The following is a 24,864-nucleotide window of genomic DNA, read 5'->3' on the forward strand; positions in this document are numbered from 1 at the left end:
AACAGACTTGGGATAAGCACTGCCTTTAACCGCATCATAATTCCATTAGTCAGTAGAGTTAGCCTAGCATGCAATCCAAATGTTATTAGATATTACGGTTTGCACCAAATGAGACAAGGGGCGGAAGTGGCAGATAAGAGGCTGTGAGTAGATCCAGAGAACCCTACCACCAAAACGATAGTTACATCTTGCTCTTCATCATCCCATAACCTTGTATCATATGCGCGCTACCTCCGTGCTCACACCTGTATCGCAACATTACTCTAAATAGTGAAGAAACACGACTTGGGTCAACGCACAATATTCATCCTAATTTTATGCTTGTTAACTGAGATTCAAAGAATGAAAGAGCTAGCCTGAGATAAGAAAGCGCAGACAGGCGTCATAAGATATAGGAAAGTAGCAAAGGCCACCGTCAATAGTTCCTTTATGTAGATTCTTTCCCTCCCTTAAGCGACATCAAAGTCTTCATATTCAACCCAACTACGTAACGCAAAAAGATGGTGTTCTCTTCCACAAATTGCAATGGACTCTGTGAGGTTCAAGCAAGGTACAAAATCGAGAAGAAAAAACACAGGACGAGTACACTCAGAATACCGAAATAAAGAAAGATAGAAGAGTTTTAGGTGAACGGGGCAAACAAGAGATATAATGACAAAACCAGATTCCATAACAAACTAGACACAAAGATAGCAATAAAGGCACGTTTTAAGAAAAAGGGGAAGCAACATGTAAAAAAGGAGAGAAAAACCGATGTCCACAATGTGTAGAGGTTAGAAAAAACGAACAAGAAAAAGGAATAAGAAAAAAGGTAATGGGGATGAAAATAGTGTGAGGAGGAAAGGGGAGGGGGAGAGGAAGACAGGGAAATCAGGCTTGGATGTTGAGGAAAAGAAACAACGAGAAGCTCTTTTTGATCATGAAAGAAAAGGAAAAAAATAGACAACAGAAGTTTTCTTTGTCAGGCATGTTTTGTTCATTTTGGTGAGTTCATTCTGTTTGTTCTGCATCTTCTTTATACACTTCATCGGCTTTAGTCGTCGTTCTCGTTCCGCTCCTTAGGCTCCCTCGGCTGCTTATGGTCACGACCACCGCGGGGCTTGTGATCACGGTTGTTGTTATTGGTGTTGTTGTGTCTCCGGTCGCCGCCACGGCCACCCTTGCTGTTTCCCTTCTCGTTATCGGCGTTGTTGGCGGCGGCAGCGGCCAGCTTGTTCTCAAGCTCCTGAGCTTCACGCTCTTGTTGGACCTTAAGGTCAGTGCGTGCCTGAAGCAGATTGTCTAGCACTGAACGCAACGTAGTCTTCCACTGGTCGACGCGCGTCGACAGCTCGCGCCATTGTCTAATGCTAAATACTCTGAAAGTGACCTTGTGCACCAGGAATACGCTCTTCTGCTGGGACAGCTTGCCCTCGACTAGGCCCACACGGATGGCATCAATGGTCCACAGCTCGACCTCATCATCAGGGATTTGCAGCGCCTTGACAATAGCAGCATAGGGAATCTCGCGGTTAGGGGTGGCGGCCGCCAGGCTGGCAAATGATAGCAGACGCATCTTGCGGTGTAGGACGTTGGCATCAAGACCCTCAGACTCGAGGAAGCCATTATGCTCATCATTGAAATCGTTGTAATCCTCCAGATCCTGCTCAGCAAAAATCTCGAGCAGCTGAGCGTAGGCGGGGTGAGAGTCACTCAGGGCCTGCACAGCAGGAATGCTACGTAGCTCTTGGAATAAGAAGTGCGTGTTAGACAGAAGGGCAGCCTTAACAGCGGCCAAAGCCAACCGCTGGGCAGGCTCAGAGGACAGGTCTTCGGTTGAGTCGGGGTTGAAGGTACGCAGAGCCTTGAGAACATACTGGAAGCTCTCCCTGTAGTGAAAAAGAAACCAAGGTTAGTTTTGAACGAAATGGACAAGGGGAATTTGCAAAAGCGCTGACACGCTATTGCTTGACATAAGAGCGTGACGTTTCTCTCTACATACCCATCATGGCCGGCCTCCTTGGCGACTTCGGACGTCTCCTCGTAGACTTGGCGTTGTTGGTCTCTAGACAAGTCCCATTCTTGGATCCAGGCGGGCAAAAACTCGAGGTAAGGGCGCAGGCTCTCCCACATGCCACCTTGCTTTAGGTACTTGAGGATCTCGAGCAGAACACGGAAGCGCACGGGATTAGACGAAGGGAGTAGGTTGAAGATGGTGGTCAGGGCGTTTAGGCTCAGGCCGACACCGTTGATAGAGTTGGCAACGGGCTTAGAGAATGAGCTGCAGAGAGCAGGAAGGTGCTTCTTGGGATCGGCAGACTGGAAAACGAGGTAGATCATCAGATTGGCCGCAGCAGTGAAGTTGTTCTCAGGGACAGAGGTGAGCGAAGACGAAGCCTTAACTAACTTGGCTAGAACCTCCTCGGTAGCCTTGGTCTCCACCAGAGGCTTGACTTCATCGGCGATACGGAGGAAGTCAGCCATCTCCAAGGCGAGCTCCTCAAAAGAGCCCTCGACAAAGACAAGGGATGCAGCCTCGGAAGACTTTTGGGCCTGAGAAACGGCAGCCATGATTGCGACAGAAGGGTGGGAAAAGTAGAAGAAAACAGATAAAGAGTAGATTCAATATGAGTGGATGAAGTCCAAGACCAGCCGTCCAGAGGAAAAGAGGGAATAAGCAGGAAGGACAGACAAGCTAAAGCCACAGTTTGGGTCGTCGTCAGGAGAGGAGAGAGCAAAATGCAGGATCTCAATTGGGTTCGCGAAACGGGTGTCTTGTCGGTAAAACGTCGTCTTTGTGAGAAGAAAAAATATTATAATTCTGTGAAAATGGAGGGGCAGTTTTTGTGGGGATAAAGGTTAAGCAGAGTTTTAGGGTGACCCCGGTTAAACATCGGTTGGCCCAAAAAGAAATCAAGGGTTTCATCCAAGTGTGGCTGCTTAGGGTTGTGTGCAGATTGAGAAATAACAGTCCCTTCCTAAAGTGGTGCTATGTAGTAGAAACGGAATGGGGCTCCTGAGCTGCTGGTAGCTACTCATTAAAGCTCTGGTCTAAGATAGAGTAATCTCATATTCTCATTCTGGCTGAAATTTGTCAGACTGAACTATGAGCAAGCCATCTTGGTTGAAATTTCACAATCCCCATCGCAGTTGCATGTCATAAAAGAGATTAAAGCAGTAAAAGACACCCAAACAAAACCCCACTTGTGGCTTGCCTCTCTTCCCCCTGTTTCCCGTCTTCCCTGTCATACGAACTTGGGCTTATTGGCAGATTTGAAGGTCAACGCCGCAAGTTACAGCTTGCTGCAAGTCGGACGTAACTTGACTGGGGGGTATTGGAGGCCTGGCTAGAGCTGGAGAGGAGGGGCTCTACTTGCCCAAGCTGAGTAAGTGGGCACTACGTGCAAAGTAAGTAGTACTGACTGCTTGTTGGCGAAATAAGGAGCTTGGGCCAATGCTCTAAGCTAGGGAGAAGAAAATTGCGAAGCGGAGTTGAGTTATCGAGGCCAAAGTCGACATGGAAGCAATGCAGGTCGAGATAAATAAGTATATGGGCTCCCTTTCCCTTGTTGGTCGCTTCTCGCAGATCCCTCATCACTCAGGCCTAAGCAAGGACACAAAGGTACAAAGCCCTTGTTGTTGCCATGTCAGGCTTAAGCACATGTACGTGATATATGCATATGTACTGTTACATACAGAACATACATATGTGTATAAGCAAGATCGATCACACAGTAATGGCCTCATTGTGTGTTTATTACCGCGAATGCTGGCTTCCCCATCTCAGCCAGTACCTGGTGCTCTTGCCCCGGTTCCGCGATTCCTTCCCGACCCACTTTCTGATGTGATTGGTGAATCCTACTGTCTGCCTATGTTTCGCTCCTTTTCTCGTCCCTTTGTCTCTTTATCAATCCCTCCTCTGACTCCCTCTGTTGTCTTCTGCCTGTTGCCTGTCTGCCCTGTCTGCCCTTTCTGGATTCTCCAATGCAAGAAATAAGAAGAAATGGAAGGAAGAAGAGGTGGAGGGGAAGGAACGTAAAAGAGTAGTTGCTAATTGTTGCTGTGTGCCATTGACTTGTTGGCTGTTACATGCGTGAGAACGAAATCTGCGCCCAGCTTTCAGCAGTCATCTCCAATTCGCAGTCGCGCTTTCTAATATTACATTAAGCGGTCTTGCCTCTTATAATTTTGTCAAGTACGTGCATATCAGCCTAGCCGCTTGCCTCTCTGATTCTTTATAATCTCTCCATATCCGTCTTTTTTCTTTCTTGAACACCTTTTCTTGTCTTTATGTGTATACCTTTCGCTCTTTTTTTCGCCTTTTTGCTGTTGCCATCTTCCTCGCTTTTTGCTCTCTGTGTTGTTGCTTGTTGACTCGTATTACTCCTGTCGTCTCTTATGAAAACGTAATAACGACCCTTGTCGTTTACAGAAGCAAGGCCAGGCAAAAGCGGGCGAACCTGACATTAGTGCAGATTGATGGTAGTTTGGCTGGTCCTTTTCTACCCTTTTTACCTTTTTATTGTTCTTTTTCTCTTTCTTTCTCTCTACTACATGCAACCTTGTCGCTGCTGTTGCCCATAACTTCCGCGTTGTGTCTTCTTGTATCGACCTTCACTAAGCCAACAATGCCACGAGTAAGCCAATTATCTTTCACAATGTTATGAAGCCCGTCATCTAAAGTCATGTGCACTGACAAAGCCTCTCCTAGGCTCGCGACACGTCCCCGGATTCTGGCGCACGGCGCCGCTCTCGCCGACTTGCTGCACAAGCGAGCTTGTCTACTGCTGCTACCTCCGTTGAGGCTTCAAGTGGTATTAGGCGCAACCGTCCAGCGAACGGCCGAAGGGCTAATCGACAAGTTTCTCCGGGGCACGATGAACGGTATCTAGCATCGCTCGCAGACGACGATTCTTATAGAGACTATGCTGCGACTCCTCCAATTTCTCGAAATGACCACCGCCCGATCGATCATGTCAGATATGGGCGTGGTGTCGAAAGCCGCGACCAGGTCCATATGCCCTCCTCACCAGGCGACACACAGACGCCCTCACAGCCCATCGCTCGCGTCAATTCGCAGCTAGATGAGGTTGAAGAGTGCGAGCAGGGTGTGTGGGGATACTTAATTGTATATGGGAGGGGCTCTTACTCGCGTATTATCCTCAAGCGTGAAATGCCACGCCCAACCTCTGCTCAAAGGCAACTTGGTATCACCGGCAGGCCAAGAAACAAAATTACGCCAGGGCGCTTTGTCATCGGCCGTCGGCAACAAGAGACTGATCTTTGCATCAGCAACCCCGCGCTGTCCAATAGACACTGCATAATCTTCTTGGAGAACGGGACTAACGGCAGCGTCATCTTGAAAGACCTCTCAACGAATGGAACCTTTGTCAACAACTGCATAGTGGGACGCAACAATCACAAAGTCCTTAAAGATGGCGATAGGATCGACTTGTGTGGTCTGGCCTTTTTCGTTTTCCATTACCCTCGAGGATTTCAAACCTCGACCTTCGATTCAAAATACACTATGTCTTATTCTCTCGGGTCTGGTCAATACGGCCAGGTGAACTTGTGTTTTGAGATTAGCACCGGTAAAAGATATGCGGTTAAACTTTTCAATGTTGACCATACTGATCCCCAGTGCGACGAGGCCTTGCGCGATGAAATCAAGATCCTAATAACGCTAGACCACCCAAATGTTTTGCAAATCAAGGAAAGCCTCTACGATCATGGTGCTATACGCATTGTGCTCGAATACATGGAAGGTGGTGAACTGTTTGATTTCATCGTCAAAAAAGGGCGCTTGAGAGAAGACGAAGCACGAAGGCTTTTCAACCAAATATTTAATGGCGTCAAGTATTTGGTAAGATACTTTTGTCCTTTTTTCTCGCTATACAATATTACTAACTGCTTCATCAGCATGATTGCGACATTGTTCACCGTGATTTAAAGCCTGAGAATATCCTTCTTCATCGTGATAACTTGAACTTAGTCAAGATTGCCGACTTTGGCCTTGCCAAGATCGTGGGTGAAGATTCATTCACCACCACGCTGTGTGGCACTCCAGCTTATGTTGCCCCCGAGGTTCTGGAGAGAAAGCATGGTTACAATAGAGCCGCAGATATATGGTCACTTGGCGTGATTCTCTATGTGTCTTTATGTGGCTTCCCCCCATTCTCCGATGAGCTCACAAGTCGTGCCTTTCCATACTCAATGCAAGAGCAGATCCTTCAGGGGAGATATGAATTCCCATCCCCATATTGGGACCCTATTAGCGAAAATGCCAGTAAGTTATATCCTTTATCTTCACTAGAATAAAAGACTAACATGTCATTGCGATCAAGGCGATTTTGTTGAGAGCATGCTTCAAGTAAATCCAGAAGAGCGTCTTACTATTGATGAATGCCTTGCACATCCCTGGATGGCCGGTGGCATAAACCCTGCTGATAGCACCAATGGGCTTGTTGAAGGCGTCCGGGGTCTCCGCGTCCGTCGTGGTGTGACACGACAGCGGACCATGCTTGCTGATATAGCCGCTGGGATGAGACATCCTGGCGATGCTAGTCACCAACAGCGCTCCACACCAGCGTCGGCAAACCGCTGTCGCGAAATGCGCCCTGCAGATCACAGGCGTCCAGAAGAATTTATGGCCATCGGTGGTTATGGCGACCCAGTGTTGCTTGAAGCCGATCTTTCGTCTACAACAGAGGCGACACATGACATAACAACTGCAGGAGCTATACGTGCTCGTGACCGCGACTTTGCAGATAGTCACCAGCGGGAGCGCCCAAGAGACCGCGATAGGCAACGAGATCGAGAAAGAGAAAGAGAAAGAGAAAGAGAGTCTCGAGCTCAGGATGGGGAGAGAAGAAATGGCCATCGTGAGCGACACAGGGAAAGAGACAGGGAACATTATAGGGAAAGAGACCGAGATCGTGAACGGGACCCGGATCGTGACCGAGCTAGAGCAAACCGGCGAGAAAGAGAGCGGGGAGATGACCGGAGAGAATATCGTCGTGACGGAGAGGACCGACGAGCCCGAGAGGGTCGTCGATAGCGGAACGACCGAGAGTCATGAGCCTTTACCAGGTTTCTTTCAACTTGTTGCCTGTCGTTGACATTATCTGGATATTTTTATGGAAGCTTTGTTATTTTTTTGTCTTTGGGGCGTGTATTTTACAAGGTTTCTTGGTTTAATTAGCTATAGTTAGGGTCTCTCGTCTTAGACGGGGTTTTTTTTTGGGGGCTCTCATGATGATGCAAGGAAGTAGTTGACGTCAATATTATAGTAAATCCATTTTTACGAGCAAAAATTGTCCCAACGATGAAAGCAACAGGCTGCTACAGAGAAAACGTTAAGTACTATTATTATAAGTCTGAAGACCTCGGAGTCGGTTGAAAAAGAAGAGAGGAACCTAAAAAAAAACAAAAAAAGAAAAGAAAAGAGACATTGGACATTAAACATGCTGCCGGAGATAATTCATGGCAAAGAGGTGGATGGATAAAATAAACAGATGGGTGGAAGAGGTGAAGATATCCGGTAAGATCGACGCAAGAGGAGAGGAGAGAGAGGAGGACAGGCCGTGGATACAAAAAGGAGGGGAAAGAAAAAGAATACAGGGACAAGTTGTGAAAGAGCATAAGACATCGACATCGACGGAGCAACGGCTAGCTAAATATCCGGTCGGGGCTCATAACCAAGAGTCAACTAAGAAGAGCCAGAAAGCTACTCTGACTCCGAGATCTGCTCGCGTACCAAGCCCGGTTGTGACGACGTCGACTTGCGCAGCGGTGACAACGCCCGGGACCGTGGCGGAGACTGGGACGGCCGACAAAACATGTTGCGTAGATCGGTGTAGTCATTTTCCGATAGCGAAGGCACAACCAAACGCGGGTGAGGGAAGACTTGCTGGTATGACTGCAACTGTGACTGTTGCAGGGGCGGTGGTGGTGGAGGCCGTTGTGGAGCCTGTGGTACATGCGACGCCTGGCTTTGTTTGTGCTGGTGAGACCGAGCGGGCGAAGATGGCGCAGATATTGAATGCGCAGAAAACGACGCCAATTCTGGTTCAGAGTCGCCCTCGCGGTCTCGTTGATCGTGCCGCATTAGGGGATTTTGCAAGACGGATGACCTGGTGATTACGTCTGGTTCACTGCAGCGCTTTCTCCGTGGACGAAGAATCGATGTCGTAATCGAGGCTCGTCGGGGCCGGGGACGTCCAGGCGAACTGTGTTGTGAGCTAGCACGACGCACATGTGTAAGTGGTGGATGTGTTCGGTCATGATGGCGGTGGTTTTGTTGTTGTTGTTGCTGCTGTTTCTGTATCTGTTGCAATTGTGGCTGCTGTTGATGATGAGCACTAGGGCCCTGATAAGAAACAACATCTGGCCGGTTGTATTGAAAGCTCCATTGATCGCTTTCCTGTCGAGGAAGTTGACCCTGGGCACTATTATTGCTTTGGAATGGGCGAAGGCCTTGGCTGTGACTCTGGTCACTCGCATTTGAATTCAAGTTCGAGCCTACATCCAGAGGCAAATCTATGCAGAGCCCCAAGTCTAAATCCAGTTCCATATCCAAACTCGTGTGGTCGTGTTGATGCTGTTGTCCTTCGTGGTATTGACATAAACATCGAGACGGTAGTCTGCCAAGCCGATTAACCCAATCTGGGGACTTCTACTTCTCAGGTATGGGAGATTTGGCTAGCCGACCTCCAGCACTCAGGCGTTTTTGCACTCTGGCTTCCTTATCGCGCTGCATTCTCTCATGAGTGCTGGGGCTCGAAGTGAGGGTTTGACCGGCTTCAGGGCTAGTTGATGTCAGTAGATTTGCGCGGCCTCTCTTTAAATCGAGATATGCCTGGGCACTGCGGCTTAGCGGGAACGCCGGTGCTGACATGGGGACCAAAGCCCCATTTTGGAAAAGCATTTCGGCTACCGGGAACGTGGCAGTTTTTTCAGGCTCAGCCACTGTTGCTACAGACTTAGTGAGGCCTGTAGACGCAGGCGAAGCCGGGTTCGCGGCAGCCATGGCCAAGATTACAACAGGCGTGCCGCGAGATCGATCAGCAAGATTGGGGTTAGCCTTGAGAGCAAGGGCATAAATCACCTGCTGAATGTCATTCTTCTTAACGGCAGCCAAAAGAGTTTCATCGGCCGTGGCATAACGCGACAGCGTAGGTGAAATCGGAGTCACATACTCGCGATTGACGTATTTGGCTGTAATAAACCTCAGTCGTTGCTCACGTGTTGCTTGAGGGGAACATTTTAACGCCGTATCCAAACGTGCTTCCCAAACCATATTGGCCACACGGTTTCCCACTTGCATCAGAAGCTCGATAATATCGGGCGTGAAGGACGTGATGTCAAGGGTCAGGGAGCGCACCTTGCTGATATGGGTACCCAAAGATCGATGAATGCCACTACACTCAATGCATAGGATAATAGCCAGGTTTATGGATACCCACTCAACCTTGGTTCCTGAGCCGCAATCAGCACACCAGGCATTTCCCTGGTCATTTTCGCGCAGCATTTGAAGCAGGCGATCTGGGTTCTCGTCGTAGCTAGATGTAGTTGTCCTAGCCGTGCTAGGGCGGGCTCCAACCGTGATTCTACGGGTTGGAACGCCAGCTGAGTTGCTAATGGCCTGGTAGTTGCTATGTAGCCCATGAAGAGACCCAGTTTTGCCCGTTAGGATCTTACCAATATCTCGTTTAAAGGATGATGACTCGACCACAGGGCTAGGTTTTATATCCCTCACACCGCGACCTTCCATGGCGCTTTGGAGGGCGTTGTTGATTGATACGATCCAGCTGTTCATGTCCTCTTCTGATGTCGCTTGGTAAACACGCCGCAGGTTGGGTGTAATGACTTCAAAGCAAAAGCGACGCTCAGCATTACGGGCTTCTCTGACCGAGGCTGTGCGCAAATCAATTGGGTCCATGTGCAAATCCAGCTTTTCTTTCCAGTTGCTGTACTCTTGCAGCTTGCCCTGGTCCAGCACGAGCCAAAATTTGTGCCAATTTGACTGTTTCAGGGCCGCACGAGGGTCTACATGACCATTTGGTCGGCTAAGTGCCCACACCAAGCCCTCTTTTCTTTGCGAGCTGCCTCCGGGGCTCGATGAGGTGTTGAGCATAATATGGTTGCGATCCTCCAGATCACGGATGCCCTTAAACTTTGAATTGTTTGCCGGACTTGATAGACCAGAGGATTCCACCGTAGATCCCGACCCCAATATGGGGCGAAGCTGCGAGCTAGTACTATCAGCCCTTCCAAGCTCTGAGTCAGACAAGGCTGACTGACCGTTTGTAGAGCCCAGCGGATTTGCGTTAGCGGAGGCAATTCCTGTGTCGGAAATAGGACCTCGAGTTTCAAGAACGCGGCGTTTCTCCTCGCGCTCAATCTTCTGTAAGTGGTATTCCTTGTCGGCCTGCTGAACCTCTTGACGCAAGGCTTCTAGATGAGGCATGAGACTTTCTATTCGTTTAGACGTGTTTATAAAGCTCTCAGCCTGGAGTTTGGCAAAACGAGTAAGCTGGGAAAGGACTTCTTGGTCCTTTCGGCCGCCGTGTAGGTCCTGCATAAAGCTTGAGTAGTCAAATCGCTTGAGCTCGAAGTTCTTCCGCTTGGACTGATACTTGCTATCGCTCTCGGCAAGCTTCTTGGATTTGACAGAGTCTTGCCGTTGGCCGAGATAGCGAGAAACATAGGCATAGTAGTCTTTGCTTTCGTCTTCGAAGTCCCGTTTCTTGAATTCAGCCTGCTTAATATCTGAGGTGTACAGCCTCGTGATAGGATCAATAATGACCTCCTTGAGGTTTTCCATGTTTTGTGTTTCATACTTGAGGATTTCCTGGGAGATCTTGTCGAAGAAGTTGTCAATGGCTGGCTTCACTGCGTTCATGTTTGTCTTTGACGCTTCATGGAGCGACTGAATAAATGATTCAAAAGCAATATTCGCCTCGGTTTGAGAAGCGTGTGCGCTCTCGGCTTTTTTAAGAACTTTCTTCATTTGTGTTCGCATGTTCCCTGTCTTTTGCTCTAAAGATTTCATGGTGGCTCTGAAGACTGGCCCATCGTCGGTAGCTATTAGTTCGCTATCGGGCTTAGGACATACTATATCGATCTTGACAGGAGTGGCAAGAGACGGAGTGCCGATGAATTGTGGGGGCGAGATGGTGGTAACTGAGCTAGAAGGTGTAGGATTGAGATTTGGGATCATTGGCGAAGTAGGCTCATCGATATCGTTGCTGCTGCTTAGTCTTGAGTCAACTGTTTGTGCCGACACCACCCGAACCTTTGGTGGCACGCTCATGAAAAAAGGGATCGGGGACGTTGGTTGGCTAATAGATTGCTGGGAATCGTCTATGGGTAAATCTGTTAGCGTTTACTCGACTTGGACCGAGCCTATCTCCGTGAGAAGCTCGAAGACAGAGAAGACATGAGAATGAGTAACAAAGTGGCGCCTGATCGCATGCGCCGTCTGCATTTGTATGCGGGCTGGATCAAGGTACGACACGACAGTACTTACTTGCAACCCAGAAAGAAAAGCTAGCCAATGTTTCTAAGCGATGGGCACGGGAGTCGTACTCAACAAACTAGGATGAGCAGGAGTTAGCAGGGGGGGACTATTTCATGGCCGACAGAATAATATCGAAAACACCAATCAGACAGTAGTATTTTTCCTTTCTTCTAGTGGGTGATGGTGGCAGGGGGAGACGAGGCAAGTCTTACACTGCAAGTATTTCTCCAACCAGCTTGACGCTCGTCCATGGCCTTGGGAGGTTGCCATTTCCAAGTCCATTCAAAACTCACAGCCGGACTCCCATTAGTTGCATAGTCGCCTATTAATGTGACATTGTCCATTTTATGAAGATTGGGGTTTGAGTGGAATTCGCTGGTGAGAGTATTCTCTACGTCGCGGGGATTAGAGCCATGGACAAAGGTGAGACCGGCGATATTAGTATCAATCGGCGAAGAGGTCCCATCATCAGAGCGCCGGATAATGAATTTAAAGTTGAACACAAGCTCTTCATCGCTAGAGAGTTTGAGCAGGAAAGAGGGTGGTTGCGCCGGGGAAGCTGAAGAGACATCGCCTTCCTGTAGCATCAGAGACAGAAGGTTAGTGGCATGTTGATGGAGGAATCTAGAATGAGCCGCACAAGACCGGGGCAGAGCCAAAAACGAAGACCTGTCTTGTCTTACCTGGATAAAGTCGATGGGGGTTGTATCACCAGTAGGCCGAGAAGCAAGGAACCTAGAGGCAGGGAAGGAACTTGGCAATATCTGTATATTAGAGTGTTTTCGAGGGCTTGTGATGCTAACTGAGGATATGAACACTATTTGTTTCACGGGCAGTGTCAGCACTCAGAGGAAAGAGGTGTGTTGCATAAACAAGATTTGCGATCCCAGTACTGCAGGAAAGGAGCAGCGCCTCGAGGACACTGGGGCGCGGAGGGGCAACCTACGTCGATTCTGGTCTCTAAAGAAAAGAGCAGCCTGAGTATCCAGACGACTGCTGACGTTGCCCATGGCGGGTGGGTCGGTCGGTCGTCCGAGGGATTATGATGGCGGGATATGTTGTTTATAGTAATTTGGGCGAGTCCTCGAGTCGAAGTGGGCTAGCAGAAATGATGTTGGACGGGTGGCAGAGAGAAAAGAGGGAGACAGCAAGAGGACGGAGATCGATTAAGCTAAAAATTATCGTATAAACAGGGCAGCCAGGACAGGACGCAAGGCGAGGATGTGGGAGCCAGAGGTAGGGCTGGGGTTGCCAGTTTTGGCGTGTTGTGTTGGTTGCCGCAGGTGAGCAGAGAGGAAAGCGGAGAGAAGTTTATTGGTGGGATGTGATTCTGTGCCAGTTGTCGAGGTGGGTTTTGGTAGAGGATGGAAGATAAGATGGAGATATGTTTTCTTTTTCGCAGGTGTTGTCGAACCAGTCGAGACAAGGGATGACGGCCAATAAACAGCAGTTGTTCTGTTTGTGGTGGGTGCAGATCTCAGGCTTTGTACATCGTGCTGTGATGCAAGAGACAAAAGACGCAGTCAGAAGATGATAAGCAAAATTCCCAGGGCAGCAGCGTGCAGCGGTTTGGCAACGGGCCTTTTTGCGACAAGAAGATGGAAGAAAGAAAGAAAATAACAAGGGAGGCAGGGGTAAAGAGGAGAAGAAAGAGGGGAGAGAGGAAGACGGGAGATATGAGGAAAATAGAACAAGAAAAAAGAAAAAAAAAAAAAAAAAAAAAAAAAGGAAACAATAGAAGGGAAAAATAGCGGAAGGAAAGAGGAAAAAAAGGAATAAAAAAGAAAAAGAAACGAGAAAAAAGGAAGAAAAAAAGACGAAATCAACAGTGCTTCACGCTCGCTCAGGTGGGGGAAAATTAGATTGATTATTGATTAATCTAAGAGTTGGAAAAGGGAAATATTCGTGATGAGCAATGGAAAAACAAAATAGACACAGCTTCGACTACAAGGGGCGTCGTTTCAGTGACTCTAGCGCGGTGGCTGTAGTGAGTCTGATGGCCCCGTTAGCCGTTAGTCCTTGATGGGCCGTAGTTAACGGCTTCAATGCACTGATTCGCTAGGGTGGCTTTTACTCCTGGCTTTAGTGCCGCTAGGCCTCTGTGCAAGCCGAGAGCGCTAGTGCTGATGCTTTGCTTTATTTAGGCTGCAGAAGTTTAAGCGGAGCTCTGCTGCAGGGGTCACCCTCATCATGGGCGAAACAACGGGGGGCAGAACAGTACAGCTGAGAAGAATGGAATGGAATCACCCCAGGGCCAAAGAGGGGCCGCATGGCCGGAGCGAAGGGTCCAACAGCCGGGAGACGAGCGGACAAGAGGCCCAAAGGGACAGGAAGAGTGGCAAATACATCACTTCAAAATGGGAATCGCGGCCGTCGTGCGCTACGACGACCAGCACGCAGATGTTCGCACACACTAAATCGCGCCGCACAGTGTAAATGTACAGGTGGCCAGCGAAATAGCAGCAGGGAATTAAGCTTTGCCGCACGAAACCAGAAGAGAAGAAGCGAAACCCAGAAAGGAGGACTGTGGCATGGCGTTGGCATCAGGCATCAGGCATCAGGCAGAAACATAAGGGCATAAGAAGGGGAGATAGATAGTGGGTGTACTGTACATCGCACGCAGCACAGCACTGCACACGGAGCAGAAGGAGGGAAGGAGGGAAGGAGCGAGGGGGCGAGGAAGAGGCCCAGAGAAAGCATAGTTGCCATGGGCATGAGGCCAGCGCTGCCTCTACCTACAACTTTCACTAGGCGGGCTTCGGAAAGAACGTCTCCCAACCAGTCAGGCTAGGAGAATCCGTGTGGAAGCCCGAGCCAGCCACCAAGCCGCAATGCTCGCCAGACATGTGCAAAGCTGCCAGTCTTCGCTGCCAGCATTAGACGGCGATCAAGATGGAAGCAGCTACAAGGAGCGTGTGGGCCTGTCGATGTCTACCTTACTAACGCACTATCTCCCACCTTAGCATAGCCTTTACGCATCTCGACTGTAGATGTCTTGCCATAGGCCAGCGGTATGTACTTTACTTTCGCATATTAGCCAGGTAGGTGCGTGTGGGTGCCCATGTCGATGCAGCTACACCTTTAAGTCCGTACACGACGCAGATACTAGCGCGAACTGCCCCGTCAGCAGATGGCAATCCTGCTAGTTAAACGACGAGATGATCCGTATTTTGTCTTGTGATTTTCCAAGTACGGGCACTTAGAGCACGTGATTATGTTGACTGCAACGTTCTAGTACGTGGGCGCTATTCTTGCTGGCACGTGAAAGGCACATGCAGGAGCATGATACGTCCTTGGAGTGTCATACACACTACATGTGCAGTATACATTACACAGGAACTGCCCAAGTAACTCAAATGCATGTATTTACACGCCACAGATCGCAGGCACGCCATGCATGTCCTAAGGAAATCTTCAGCGGCCTCTTCCTTATACGCTTCCGCCCATCTTTCTTTTTACCTGCAGCACACAGCCTCACACTCCCACCCCTAATTCATGATCCCATTACCGCTCTCCTTACTTATCTCTCGCTCTAAACTCCTCCCTTAAGTCCATAGGCCAGGACTAGCGCCAAGCGTGACCCAACGTCACCTCTTTCCTCATTCTAGTGAAGCCACTTGGGCCAGCTGTAAAAAAGACTCTCCATGTCGTTCCTCTTAGTCCAGATCTAGTCGGCGGGGAAGCAAGGAAAAAAAGATAAAAAGAACCCCAGAGCGAAATAAACCCAGATATAATCGCGACTTACTGCTACTGTCTCCGGTTTAGCGGCACCGTCCAAATAAGCAAAGTATGCCTACGGCAACACTTACCCCTGCCGCCCCTAGCGCCAGATCCCATCCTGGATAAGGATAATTCTATAACCCATCCTCGAATGCTATTTCCTGCTCTTACGCTACATTCCATCCGGACTCCCTTCCTTCTCGCGCTCTCGCAATGTCAAACAGCGCCTGGCAGCCTGGAGAAATTCCCCTGCCAAACTACCTTATGCTTCCCAAGCGCCAGCAGAGCCTCTCGCACTCTCTAAAGACACGCAGATGAGGAGAGGGCTGATATTGCTGGGAAGCGTCATGACGAGCAGGTTTGAGTGAATGATCGCGAAGCGGTGAGTCTGCAAGTGAGGTGTTGAGCGAGAGGAAAACAAGCACCCTTCCAAGGGGAGCATCAGCATTCTTATTCCTTCCATGATTCCCTCGACTGATCTGCCGAGAGGGAAACAGACCGCAGAGTCAACAGTGCGGATGCGAACGCAGGCCGCATCAAAAACGACCACACCTGGTACAGTTGCAAATATCTGCAACAAAGCGTGGTTATGGCACAATGGTCTTCCAGAGCTAACAACCCACAAATGACCCACTAAGTGTATCTCAATCACATCCTATTGGATGTTTTCTTCTAGCTCCATACGACGTATGATGAACTTGGCAGAGATGTATGTTTCTATTTAGTGGGCCTAACCCTAAAAATTATCAGTTCATCGATCTACAGTTCTAAGAGCCCACACTCTATGTCCCTCAAGCATTACTTTGCCCTCATCAGTATTGCAAACCACATTGCATCTGTCGATGAATCAATTCTCGATTGGGGGTGCAGCAGTACTTGACGGAGAATAGTGGAGGTAAATGACAAGGCGAGAACGATTCTAGTGGATGTTGAGAGGTATTTAGTCGCTCCATCTGCTATATATCTCCTCTCAAGGTGGTGGTGACTCATGATTTGGTTGTCTCTCGGATGGGCAGCCCGTTGTGAATGGCGGTGACGAGGCGAACCTGCGTGAAACGGACAGCTTGTGGTTAATGAGGTCGATGACTCCTTAAAAGCTATGAATGTTCAGTAACTGCTTGTCAAGCTGACAGATGGGCCATAACACTTTTCTAGCAATCGGGAAAAGATGCATTTCTCTCAGCTGCCTACTCTCGTAAGGCACTTCTCGTAAGGCAGAATGCCGTATCTGCTCTTCGTCTGAGAGGCCATCAATCCAGTAGTTACCCTGCTTGAGTTCCGCACGCTGCTCTTCCAGCTCGACAATTTCTGTGTTATCATCATACACACCATGATATCATGCGACAACGATAAGACCAGTCCAATCTAGTTTAAGGGGATTCAGTACGACTCTATCACCTGTCTTTACGCGCCGGTTGGTTCTTCGCTCGGGAACCTGATCCTCTCTATCAGTCCATCTGGCTGATGCTTGCCATCAATTCTTGGCGCTTAGTATCCGAAACAGGGGACGATTGCACTGCGATAATACTAGCTGCGTGTTGGTACAGCACGAGAATATGCCTAATGCTCTGGCGCACTGTTACGACTCCGGTTCGATCCCTAACATATCTTGTACACTTCCTTGGTGTAATTCCGATCCATAGGCTGACCTGGCCATTTACCGTCGTATGAAGCTATTGGAACTGGCAAATGTGGTCGTTTCCGCTGCCCCATGATGTGATTTTGTACCATCCGCATATTTAGAGGAGGAGTTTCTGCATGGTTCCGCGTTCGATGTTCTCGAGCGTCGCCTTCCACTCACCAGCTCTCATGCCAGCGCAGTACCCGTACAGGATCAGGCCAGTACACGCTAAATGTTACAACTGGCGGGAGCTTTCTCACGTACCATCTCCATTTATTGAAGGTACCACTAACTTTGTTTTCGGTTTTCTTAGAGTATCTGGGCTTGATGAATCGGACTTTGCCTACCTATGCCCGGCGAGCAGCGTGTTCTTCCACCGAAAGCGTGGGTTTCTGCTTTGCGGCTTGATTTTGTGCTTGTAGAACATTGAAACGTTCGGGGGTGGTCATTGCCACCATTTATGGTTAAAGAATTTCATTGCATTCCCATGAGGGTCGCCCCCAAAAGGAAAGCAGTGGCCTCGACGTGGTCACCATGTGGGCAACAGGAGACTCAGACAGCACAAATGATGCAGAAGATGGACGCCAGGCCGCTGATGTCTTTTCTCCAGAGTCCGGCATGTGCAGGGGATCTGTGCGCCAGGGGTCCTCCACTCCACTGCCCCGCACTGCTGAAGCCTCCAAAAACAACGACGCTTTCCGACCAAAATGGAGGTACCAACAGCTCTCTGTCTTTAGAAAGAAATAAAGTATAGAAAGTAAGATAAAAACAGCCCAAAACTATCTTGGGACCTCAGTCAGGACTTGCTTTACCTTTCTCAATATTTTCTCTTGCTACTAGACTCCCCACAAAACCCTGATCCACTTTTGACCCCTTTGTCCAATATTTCATTGTTCTGTTGTCTATGTCTCACCCTAACCCTTATGTCAAGCACACTTGGCTTCTTGCTGTTCGGCCTAGGAAACACAATCATGCCAACGAATCCAAAGCTTCTACCAAATTCTAGTTATCCTCCTCATCTTTTCCTCCGGGTTTCAGGCCCCCTTGTTTATGTTTCTTCCTTTTTATTTTTCTGTTTTTGATAGCCGACATGCTAATCATCTACTACTGCCCACTGTTGTCCCCTCCTGCTTCGCTAGTCAGGCTACCGAATAACCCCCCTTACAATTAGGCCATTATACGGGATTTGTCCCAGCCCTGCTCTGCACTTCTGCACTTCATCCTTCCAGTGATCTCGACCACGAGAACCCACTGTACTGCAGTTTACATCAACCCAATATTCAAGCCTCTAGCTGTCCACAGCTTCTACAGCATTATCCCGCTTTTTGGGCTTGCCGCCCCTCTCGCTCTTGAAACTCTCTTCCTTCTCTTTCTTTTTTATTTTTTTCCTCGAAACACTTCCACCGCCATTTTTTGATTCCGTCTTCCTATTTTATAATTAATTGGCCTAGCTTGAATTGTCACCCCTATCCTAGTTTTCCATCTTGTCCTCTATCTTTCATGCCCAGCGCCTCATCTTGCTTTGGCTATTAGTATCTTTCGTCTTGCGAGCACTTCATGCTGGATTCTACAATAGACTTCTACAGCCAGGCCCTGGAATCCTTGACCTCATCGTCGTAACAATATCGGATGATGATAATTTTGAGACTGTGATGACGATCCTTCAGTATTTTATCAATTAATTGATACCTACAAGCAAATATACTACACTGAACCGAACTGGACCGAACCGAACCGATCGAACAACTTGCCAACTCACATACCCACCGAGCCGATTCACTACCTATCTTCCAAGCTATTCGACTATTGTGACTTTGCTCTATTTTGCACACCGAGTCGAGCTCCTTCATACGTCGCTCTCCGCACGAAGCCGCAGAGATATTAGAGCTAGCTACCACTCAACTCCCTATCTTTGCTTCTCGCCTCCTTCCCCTCCCGCCCTCTCTCTCCCCACCCCCCTTTCGACCTTTCGCCATGTCTACCGCGTCTGTCCGCCAGTCATGGGCCAACAACAATCACCAGAGCATCAACCGCTTTTCCTCTCCACCGACTCGCGCAACACGAAGCTCGCCCCAGACCGCCGAAATCTCCCAAGACGAAGCCTTTTCCTACGCCTTGCGAGTAGCCTTCTTGCACCACCTTATCCAACCTCGCCAAAAACGCCGCCAGTTCATGCAGAACCCCCAGAGACCTATACATCGCTCCACCACCAGTGTAAACCACCTCATCTTCACAGAGCTTTCGACGGGCGGCTCGTCCAAGCTCCCCCATGGCTTCAGAACCCCTTTGCTAGAGCGGCTTCAGGGCGTCGTCGTGGGATCCGAGCGTATGCCTGGATACAACGACCCTGCTGTAAAACGATGTTTCGCAGAGGTCTACACCAAGTTTACGAGCAAGGACTTCCTCCCTACCCTCAAGGACCGCAAAATCGAACCCCTGGTGCTTATGGTCTATTCTAGAGCCACCCAGGCCGCTGCCAAGAATGCTGCCCCCGGAGATGAATCCCATCGCTTGCTTCCCGATCGCCATGTTGCTCTTTTTGTACGCTTATTGATCCGCATTCTCCGAGACGAAGGCCACGACCGTGACAAGGCCAATTTGCTTCTGCAACTTGAGGCCTTAGAAAAGAAGCTTCTTACCAACTCGCAAGACTTATCTATGGATAATAATACTACATCTGTCGAAATCACAGTACCCATAAGCTACGATGTCAAGGACATGCCTTATGTCCAGCAGGTTTGTCGTATCTTTGGCTACCCCCAGTCCAAAGCCCAAAATGAGATCAACACCAACAAAAGCATTTGGACCGAAGAAGCTGCTATGAAAGATTTCAAGACGTACCAGCAAAGATTGAACCTTGGCATGTCAGGCACTCTCCAAAGCCGCGATTTTGACGTCGAGGAGGCATATGAAGAATGGAAAGCCTCGGAAAAACGCGACCTCAGCAGTATCATGATGGACATGCTCACCGTCCGCCCTGACCTGGCGCGTATCTCTACAGGGCCCGTGGAAAACACTGGCAACAATAAGGCGTTGCCTCCGCTCAACATCGAGTCAGATCGCTCTTTTTCTGAAATGGCCCAGGCGATCACTTCTGCTGGCGATTTAGATGGCATGGGATTTGACCCTACTATGGCAATGAACATGTTGTCAATGGATGACAACTGTAGCATTCGTAGTATTGAAAGCTCTTCTTATACCTTTACCCCAATGAATCCTCGTCTTTTCTACAAGACTGTGGTACAATATACCATGACGTCACACCTCCTTACCCAGAGCCAGGCTGAGAATTTTATACCTGTGTCTAAGCAGTCAGCGGAGTTTTTGCTCTTCCTGGCCACCGTATGGCGTGTCCCACAGTTCAGTCGCCATGTCACTCTTCTTGAAATTGCAGCCCGCAAGTATGTCGATGATGAAATTGAACTCAGCTCTATTGGCTACATCTTCCAGTACATCCAGAGTCCACCAGAGTCCGTCAAGCGACCGCCTCATTTGGCCAACTACGACAAGTCTCTAGTTGATATTGATTCTAGTCGGTGGACTATGCAAGACTTTGTTGCCTACAAGCAATCTCTTACCTTGATCTACGATAAGATCATGGGCGAGGTTTGTGATATGGTGGTCAAGTGCTACGAGCCTGACCCACCAAATCCATCAATGGCCTTGACAATCTTGCGAGAGTGTATATACAGCGATCCCGCCTTTGACCAACGGCCATCGGATAAGGAGAAATTGCGCAAGGGCCTAGAGGAGGATCTCCAAGAAGCAACACAGAAGATCTATGTTGAGATTTTGCAGGGCAAGGTTCCTTCATCTGAGGATCGCTGGGACTTTTCACATGTCCAAGCTCTGCGACTGGGCGTCATGGCTGCCCTGAAACGCATTCAGAGCTACCTTGGAAACATGATCGAAGACGAGGAGATCGAAGGAGTTAAACCGCTAGACATACTCATCGAAAAGCTCCTGCCTTCATTTGAGGTTGATGCTGAGGCTATCATTAAGAAGGTTATTGAGAAGGGGAAGATTACGGGCGAAGAGGTTGCGTTTGAAGACGGATTCACAATGTATACCGAGCTCGTCAATCTACGCAAGATGCACAAAAAGCTGCTTCCGAGTGTTCGGTTTGCCTTTAACGTCGAAGATCTGTTTTTGGAGTTTGTTCAAAAATGGCTTGCTAATGCTGAAGAGAGGGTGATATCATTTGTGGAGGAAGCCATCAAGCAGGACTCATTCAAAGTACGAATAAGTAGTCCTGATGAGATCCCAACCGATAGCCAGCGGCACAGCTCGTCTATCATTGATATTTTTTCACTGTTCAATCAGACCCTTGACCAGATTCTCAAGCTCAAGTGGCAGAGCGAACTACATCATGCACGTTTCATGACTACTTTGGCCCGTATTTTTGCCACTGGTATTGGCCGTTACTGTGAGGTTGTCGATTCTCAGTTCACCAAGGAGATGGACCGGCCATCGGCCCGCGAGCTTGCGGCTGCTTCACAGTCTGCTCAGGAGAAGCTGTTTCAATATGCCAGAGACGCACTGAATTCCAAGATTAAGGCTGAGCCCTTCCAGTTCTTTCCCGAGGCAAGTCACTGTTTCTTTCCCTACTTTTTTTTTTCTCATGGCCGTATGCCCATGCGTATACTAGGAAAACTACTAACACACGTTTATTCTAGTCATTCGTGAAATTAAACAACGTAGAATATGCCATTCAGGAGTTGGACAAGCTAGAGAAGCTCATGAACGTGGATGCTTGTATTGCCACGATCGAACGGTTTGAGGGCCCCCCAAAGCCTGCACGCAAGGGTTCCAACACTTATATTTTCACGATCAAAATGATTGAGGCCGAAGATCTTAAAGCCTGCGACACGTCGGGCTACAGCGACCCATACATTATTCTATGTGATGAACACCGAAAGCGGCTGGCCAAGTCTCGCATCATCTATCGTAGTCTAAACCCTCGCTGGGACGAGTCTGTGGATATCACTGTGCATAGCACCATTAATGTTATCGCTACAATCTGGGATTATGATACCTTTGGTGATCATGATTTCGTTGGCAGGGCAGCTTTGAAGCTTGATCCACAGCATTTTAAAGACTATCTACCGAGAGAGTTTTGGCTAGATCTAGACACACAAGGTCGTCTTTTGCTACGTGTGAGTATGGAGGCTGAGAGAGATGACATTCAGTTCCACTTTGGCAAGGCATTTAGACACTTAAAGCGTACGGAGCGCGATATGGTGCGACGAATCACAGATAAGGTAAGTCTAGACAGACCGAGTCAGACCCGCAACGGCATACGCATAGGATGTACCATACTAACTCTCATGACCTTTTCTACAGCTTACAGCAGAAATCAATGATACGCTGTCACTTGAGACCCTACGTGCAATTCTCAAAACAGGTGGTATTGGTGCTCAGGTCATGAACTTCTGGCACAAGTCACAGCCCGCTCAGCCTGCAGCATCAGAAGAGGACGTTGACAAAGCACTTGACCCCCTCTATGATTATTTCCATGACAACTTTGCTATAATGAAGCAAACTCTCACGGAAAAGACCATGTTGGCTGTCATGACGCGTCTGTGGAAGGAAGTGCTAATGGCATTAGAAAGCCTCATGGTGCCGCCGCTTAGTGACAAGCCATCAGACCAGAAGCCGTTGACAGAAAAGGAGCTTGATATTGTACACAAGTGGCGGGACCAGATGTTCACGTTTTTCAATGCCAAGGATCACAACGGCGTGGCGTTGGGTGTTCCAGAAGACATCCTCAAGTCGCCCAAGTACCACGAGTTTACATCATTGTACTTTTTCTATCTCGAGACTACTGATAACCTCATTCGCGAGTCTGAGCGCATGGCAGCAGCCACAGCACAGCGACACCGCACAATGCTGCAGAACCCAAACCGGCTCTCGGCGCCAGCAAGCTTGGGTCCCATGGCACCTGGCTTTGGCAGCATGGGGACGATTCGGCGTGGACGCAGTATCATGATGAGCCGAAACTTAGGCACAATGCGACGGGCGCGTGAGCAAAAGCGCAAAGAAGCCCAGGCGGACCCGAGCGATGACGGGATTCTGCGTATCTTGCGCATGCGGCCTGAAGCAGCCCCATATTTGCGCGAGCGCTCGCGTCAGCGTGAGCGACAGGAATCAACGGCAGCAGCAGTCATGATGATGCAACAGGGCGGTGCAAGGATGTCTGGGGCCTTTGGGCGGAATAATCTTCCCATACGGTAAGGTGGGGGTTTGGGGGGGGGGGGGGGGGCGAGCTTACGGCCGAGTAAGTGGGGTGGGATGGGCATGGTGGGTTGGTATTCAAATTGGTGTGTTGATGCTGGTGGAGGTGTGGGGGACTCGTGATATGACTGGAATGGAATGTGCAAGCTATGTTTGTATGTGTAGTTTCTTTTTTTCCTTTTTTTTCCCTTTTCTCTTTTTCTCTTTTTCTCTTTCTTTTCTTATTCTCTTTTATTCTCCTCCTCTTTTCTCTAATTTCCTGCCATTTATTGCCTGACCTCACTCAGATATGCACGCACACATGTAGACTCGGGCACAATCAACATAAACAAATATCCCCTTCTCCCTATTAGTCAAGTTAAGATCTTAATTAATATTACTGCGATATTTTGGTTTTGCTTTGATATTCTTTGCTTCCTTTGTTTCGTCCATCGGGTAGATGCGCAGAAAGGAAGTTGCTGATCACGTTTCATAAGTGTGCAGAAAATCCTCCCCAAACTTGTTCTGAATAGAACCCTAATGCATGAGGAACCCTAATATGTATCATGACGTCATGATGGAGGATGGAGCTAAATCCTTACTTGATTTCCCGAAGGACTTTGGCCCGAAAAGAAGGCCAAGGGAAGGAGGGGGCTACGAAAAAAGGGTTCTGTTGTTTTTCTTGTCGTCACCATGAAAGGGAAGCAAGCTTTAGGCACCACCAGAAGGGATTTTTGCCAGACATCAAAGGAGAGGAGAAAGAAAAAGGGGAGGGCATGGGAGTAAGACACGAATGAAGGGAGCAGAATAATAAGTATAGGAGTGATATGGTGTACTGAAATACAAGTAATGATATTGCGTGTGTCCATATAGCACGTAGTACAGTAACAGTGAAAGCTGGAGTAGCAGCGGCAAGATGACAGACTAAGAGGGGTTGGAATAGAGTCACGGGGCTCTAAGCTCGCAGCAGAGCAGCTAGGATGTCCGAGATAGTGCAGTGGTACTGCATGAGGATGTAGCACACTTTATTTGTGTTTGAATTTCTGGTTCTGCGCGTAGAAACGGACTGACAAAAGAATAGCACTGTTAGATGCGAAGATTGGAGCTGAGAATGCGCTGGGCGGTGTTTTTATTATTGGGGTAGATAGGATAACGATAAGCAGGGCAGGGTACAGGGGAGAACAGTGGCAGAAATGAGATGAAGAACAACAGAAGAAACTAATCTGGATGGGCACGGCCATTGAAACTATGTATTAGCGGTTATGGGTTGGAACTAGCAGGCTGTTAGCTGAACGTTAGCTGGCTCCTGGTGAGTGTTTGGATTGAGATACAAACGTAGAGAGTAAGTTTTGTTTCTGTGTAGAGATTCGCGCCAAGTTGCTGATGTTGGATTGGGTGGGAATCTTGGTGTATAGCGTGATCTATCATGATGTGCTGCTCTGGCGCTTTCTTATTACTCTCATGTATCGAGGTCCTGTGGCTAGCCTAGGCTGGAAATACCCCTCAATGTCCCTCCCCCTCTTTCTCCCCAAATTTGTTGTCAAGGGCCCCTCCCCTTTGTCTCAGTCATCTTAGCATGTCAGGCTTCATGTTCTCAGGTCTTCAGCGCCTAACCTGTGATTAGATCAGGGGAAGAGGCCCCTGAAGATGATAACAAGCCTAACACCCGGTAGGTGGTGAGTGCGTGAGCTGTTAGTAAGGCGTGTGGCAACTTGGCAAGCCAGCAACGGCAATCCTCCAAATAAGTGTAAATTTTACTTTATTTTATTTTGTGGAAGAGCAGACAGTGATAGAGAGACGAATAGTCTGA

General features: G+C 48.7%; 4 protein-coding genes across 4 annotated transcripts; 2 read left to right on the plus strand and 2 right to left on the minus strand.

Annotated features, from left to right (window-relative positions):
* Positions 1-1,033: 1,033 nt before the first annotated feature.
* HOO65_090129 (Eukaryotic translation initiation factor 3 subunit M) lies at positions 1,034-2,550 on the minus strand (the record flags this gene model as incomplete). Its single annotated transcript, XM_071004518.1, has 2 exons — positions 1,034-1,868; positions 1,982-2,550. 2 exons carry the CDS (start codon positions 2,548-2,550, stop codon positions 1,034-1,036), a joined length of 1,404 nt encoding a protein of 467 aa, XP_070856015.1.
* A 2,057-nt stretch (positions 2,551-4,607) lies between these two features.
* Positions 4,608-7,036, plus strand: HOO65_090130 (serine/threonine-protein kinase chk2; the record flags this gene model as incomplete). The annotated part of the gene is made up of 4 exons (XM_071004459.1): positions 4,608-4,616; positions 4,691-5,842; positions 5,899-6,265; positions 6,324-7,036. 4 exons carry the CDS (start codon positions 4,608-4,610, stop codon positions 7,034-7,036), a joined length of 2,241 nt encoding a protein of 746 aa, XP_070856016.1.
* A 1,617-nt stretch (positions 7,037-8,653) lies between these two features.
* Positions 8,654-12,510, minus strand: HOO65_090131 (putative ribosylation factor GTPase-activating protein cnt6; the record flags this gene model as incomplete). Its single annotated transcript, XM_071004429.1, has 5 exons — positions 8,654-11,343; positions 11,510-11,576; positions 11,713-12,078; positions 12,184-12,264; positions 12,394-12,510. The coding sequence occupies 5 exons, from the start codon at positions 12,508-12,510 to the stop codon at positions 8,654-8,656; spliced, it is 3,321 nt and encodes a 1,106-aa protein (XP_070856017.1).
* A 6,305-nt stretch (positions 12,511-18,815) lies between these two features.
* Positions 18,816-23,075, plus strand: HOO65_090132 (uncharacterized protein; the record flags this gene model as incomplete). Its single annotated transcript, XM_071004425.1, has 3 exons — positions 18,816-21,429; positions 21,543-22,102; positions 22,185-23,075. 3 exons carry the CDS (start codon positions 18,816-18,818, stop codon positions 23,073-23,075), a joined length of 4,065 nt encoding a protein of 1,354 aa, XP_070856018.1.
* Between the last annotated feature and the right edge of the window lie 1,789 nt (positions 23,076-24,864).

Source organism: Ceratocystis lukuohia (assembly GCF_044167205.1).
Source record: "Ceratocystis lukuohia strain C4212 chromosome Unknown Supercontig9_pilon, whole genome shotgun sequence".
Taxonomy (NCBI): domain Eukaryota; kingdom Fungi; phylum Ascomycota; class Sordariomycetes; order Microascales; family Ceratocystidaceae; genus Ceratocystis; species Ceratocystis lukuohia.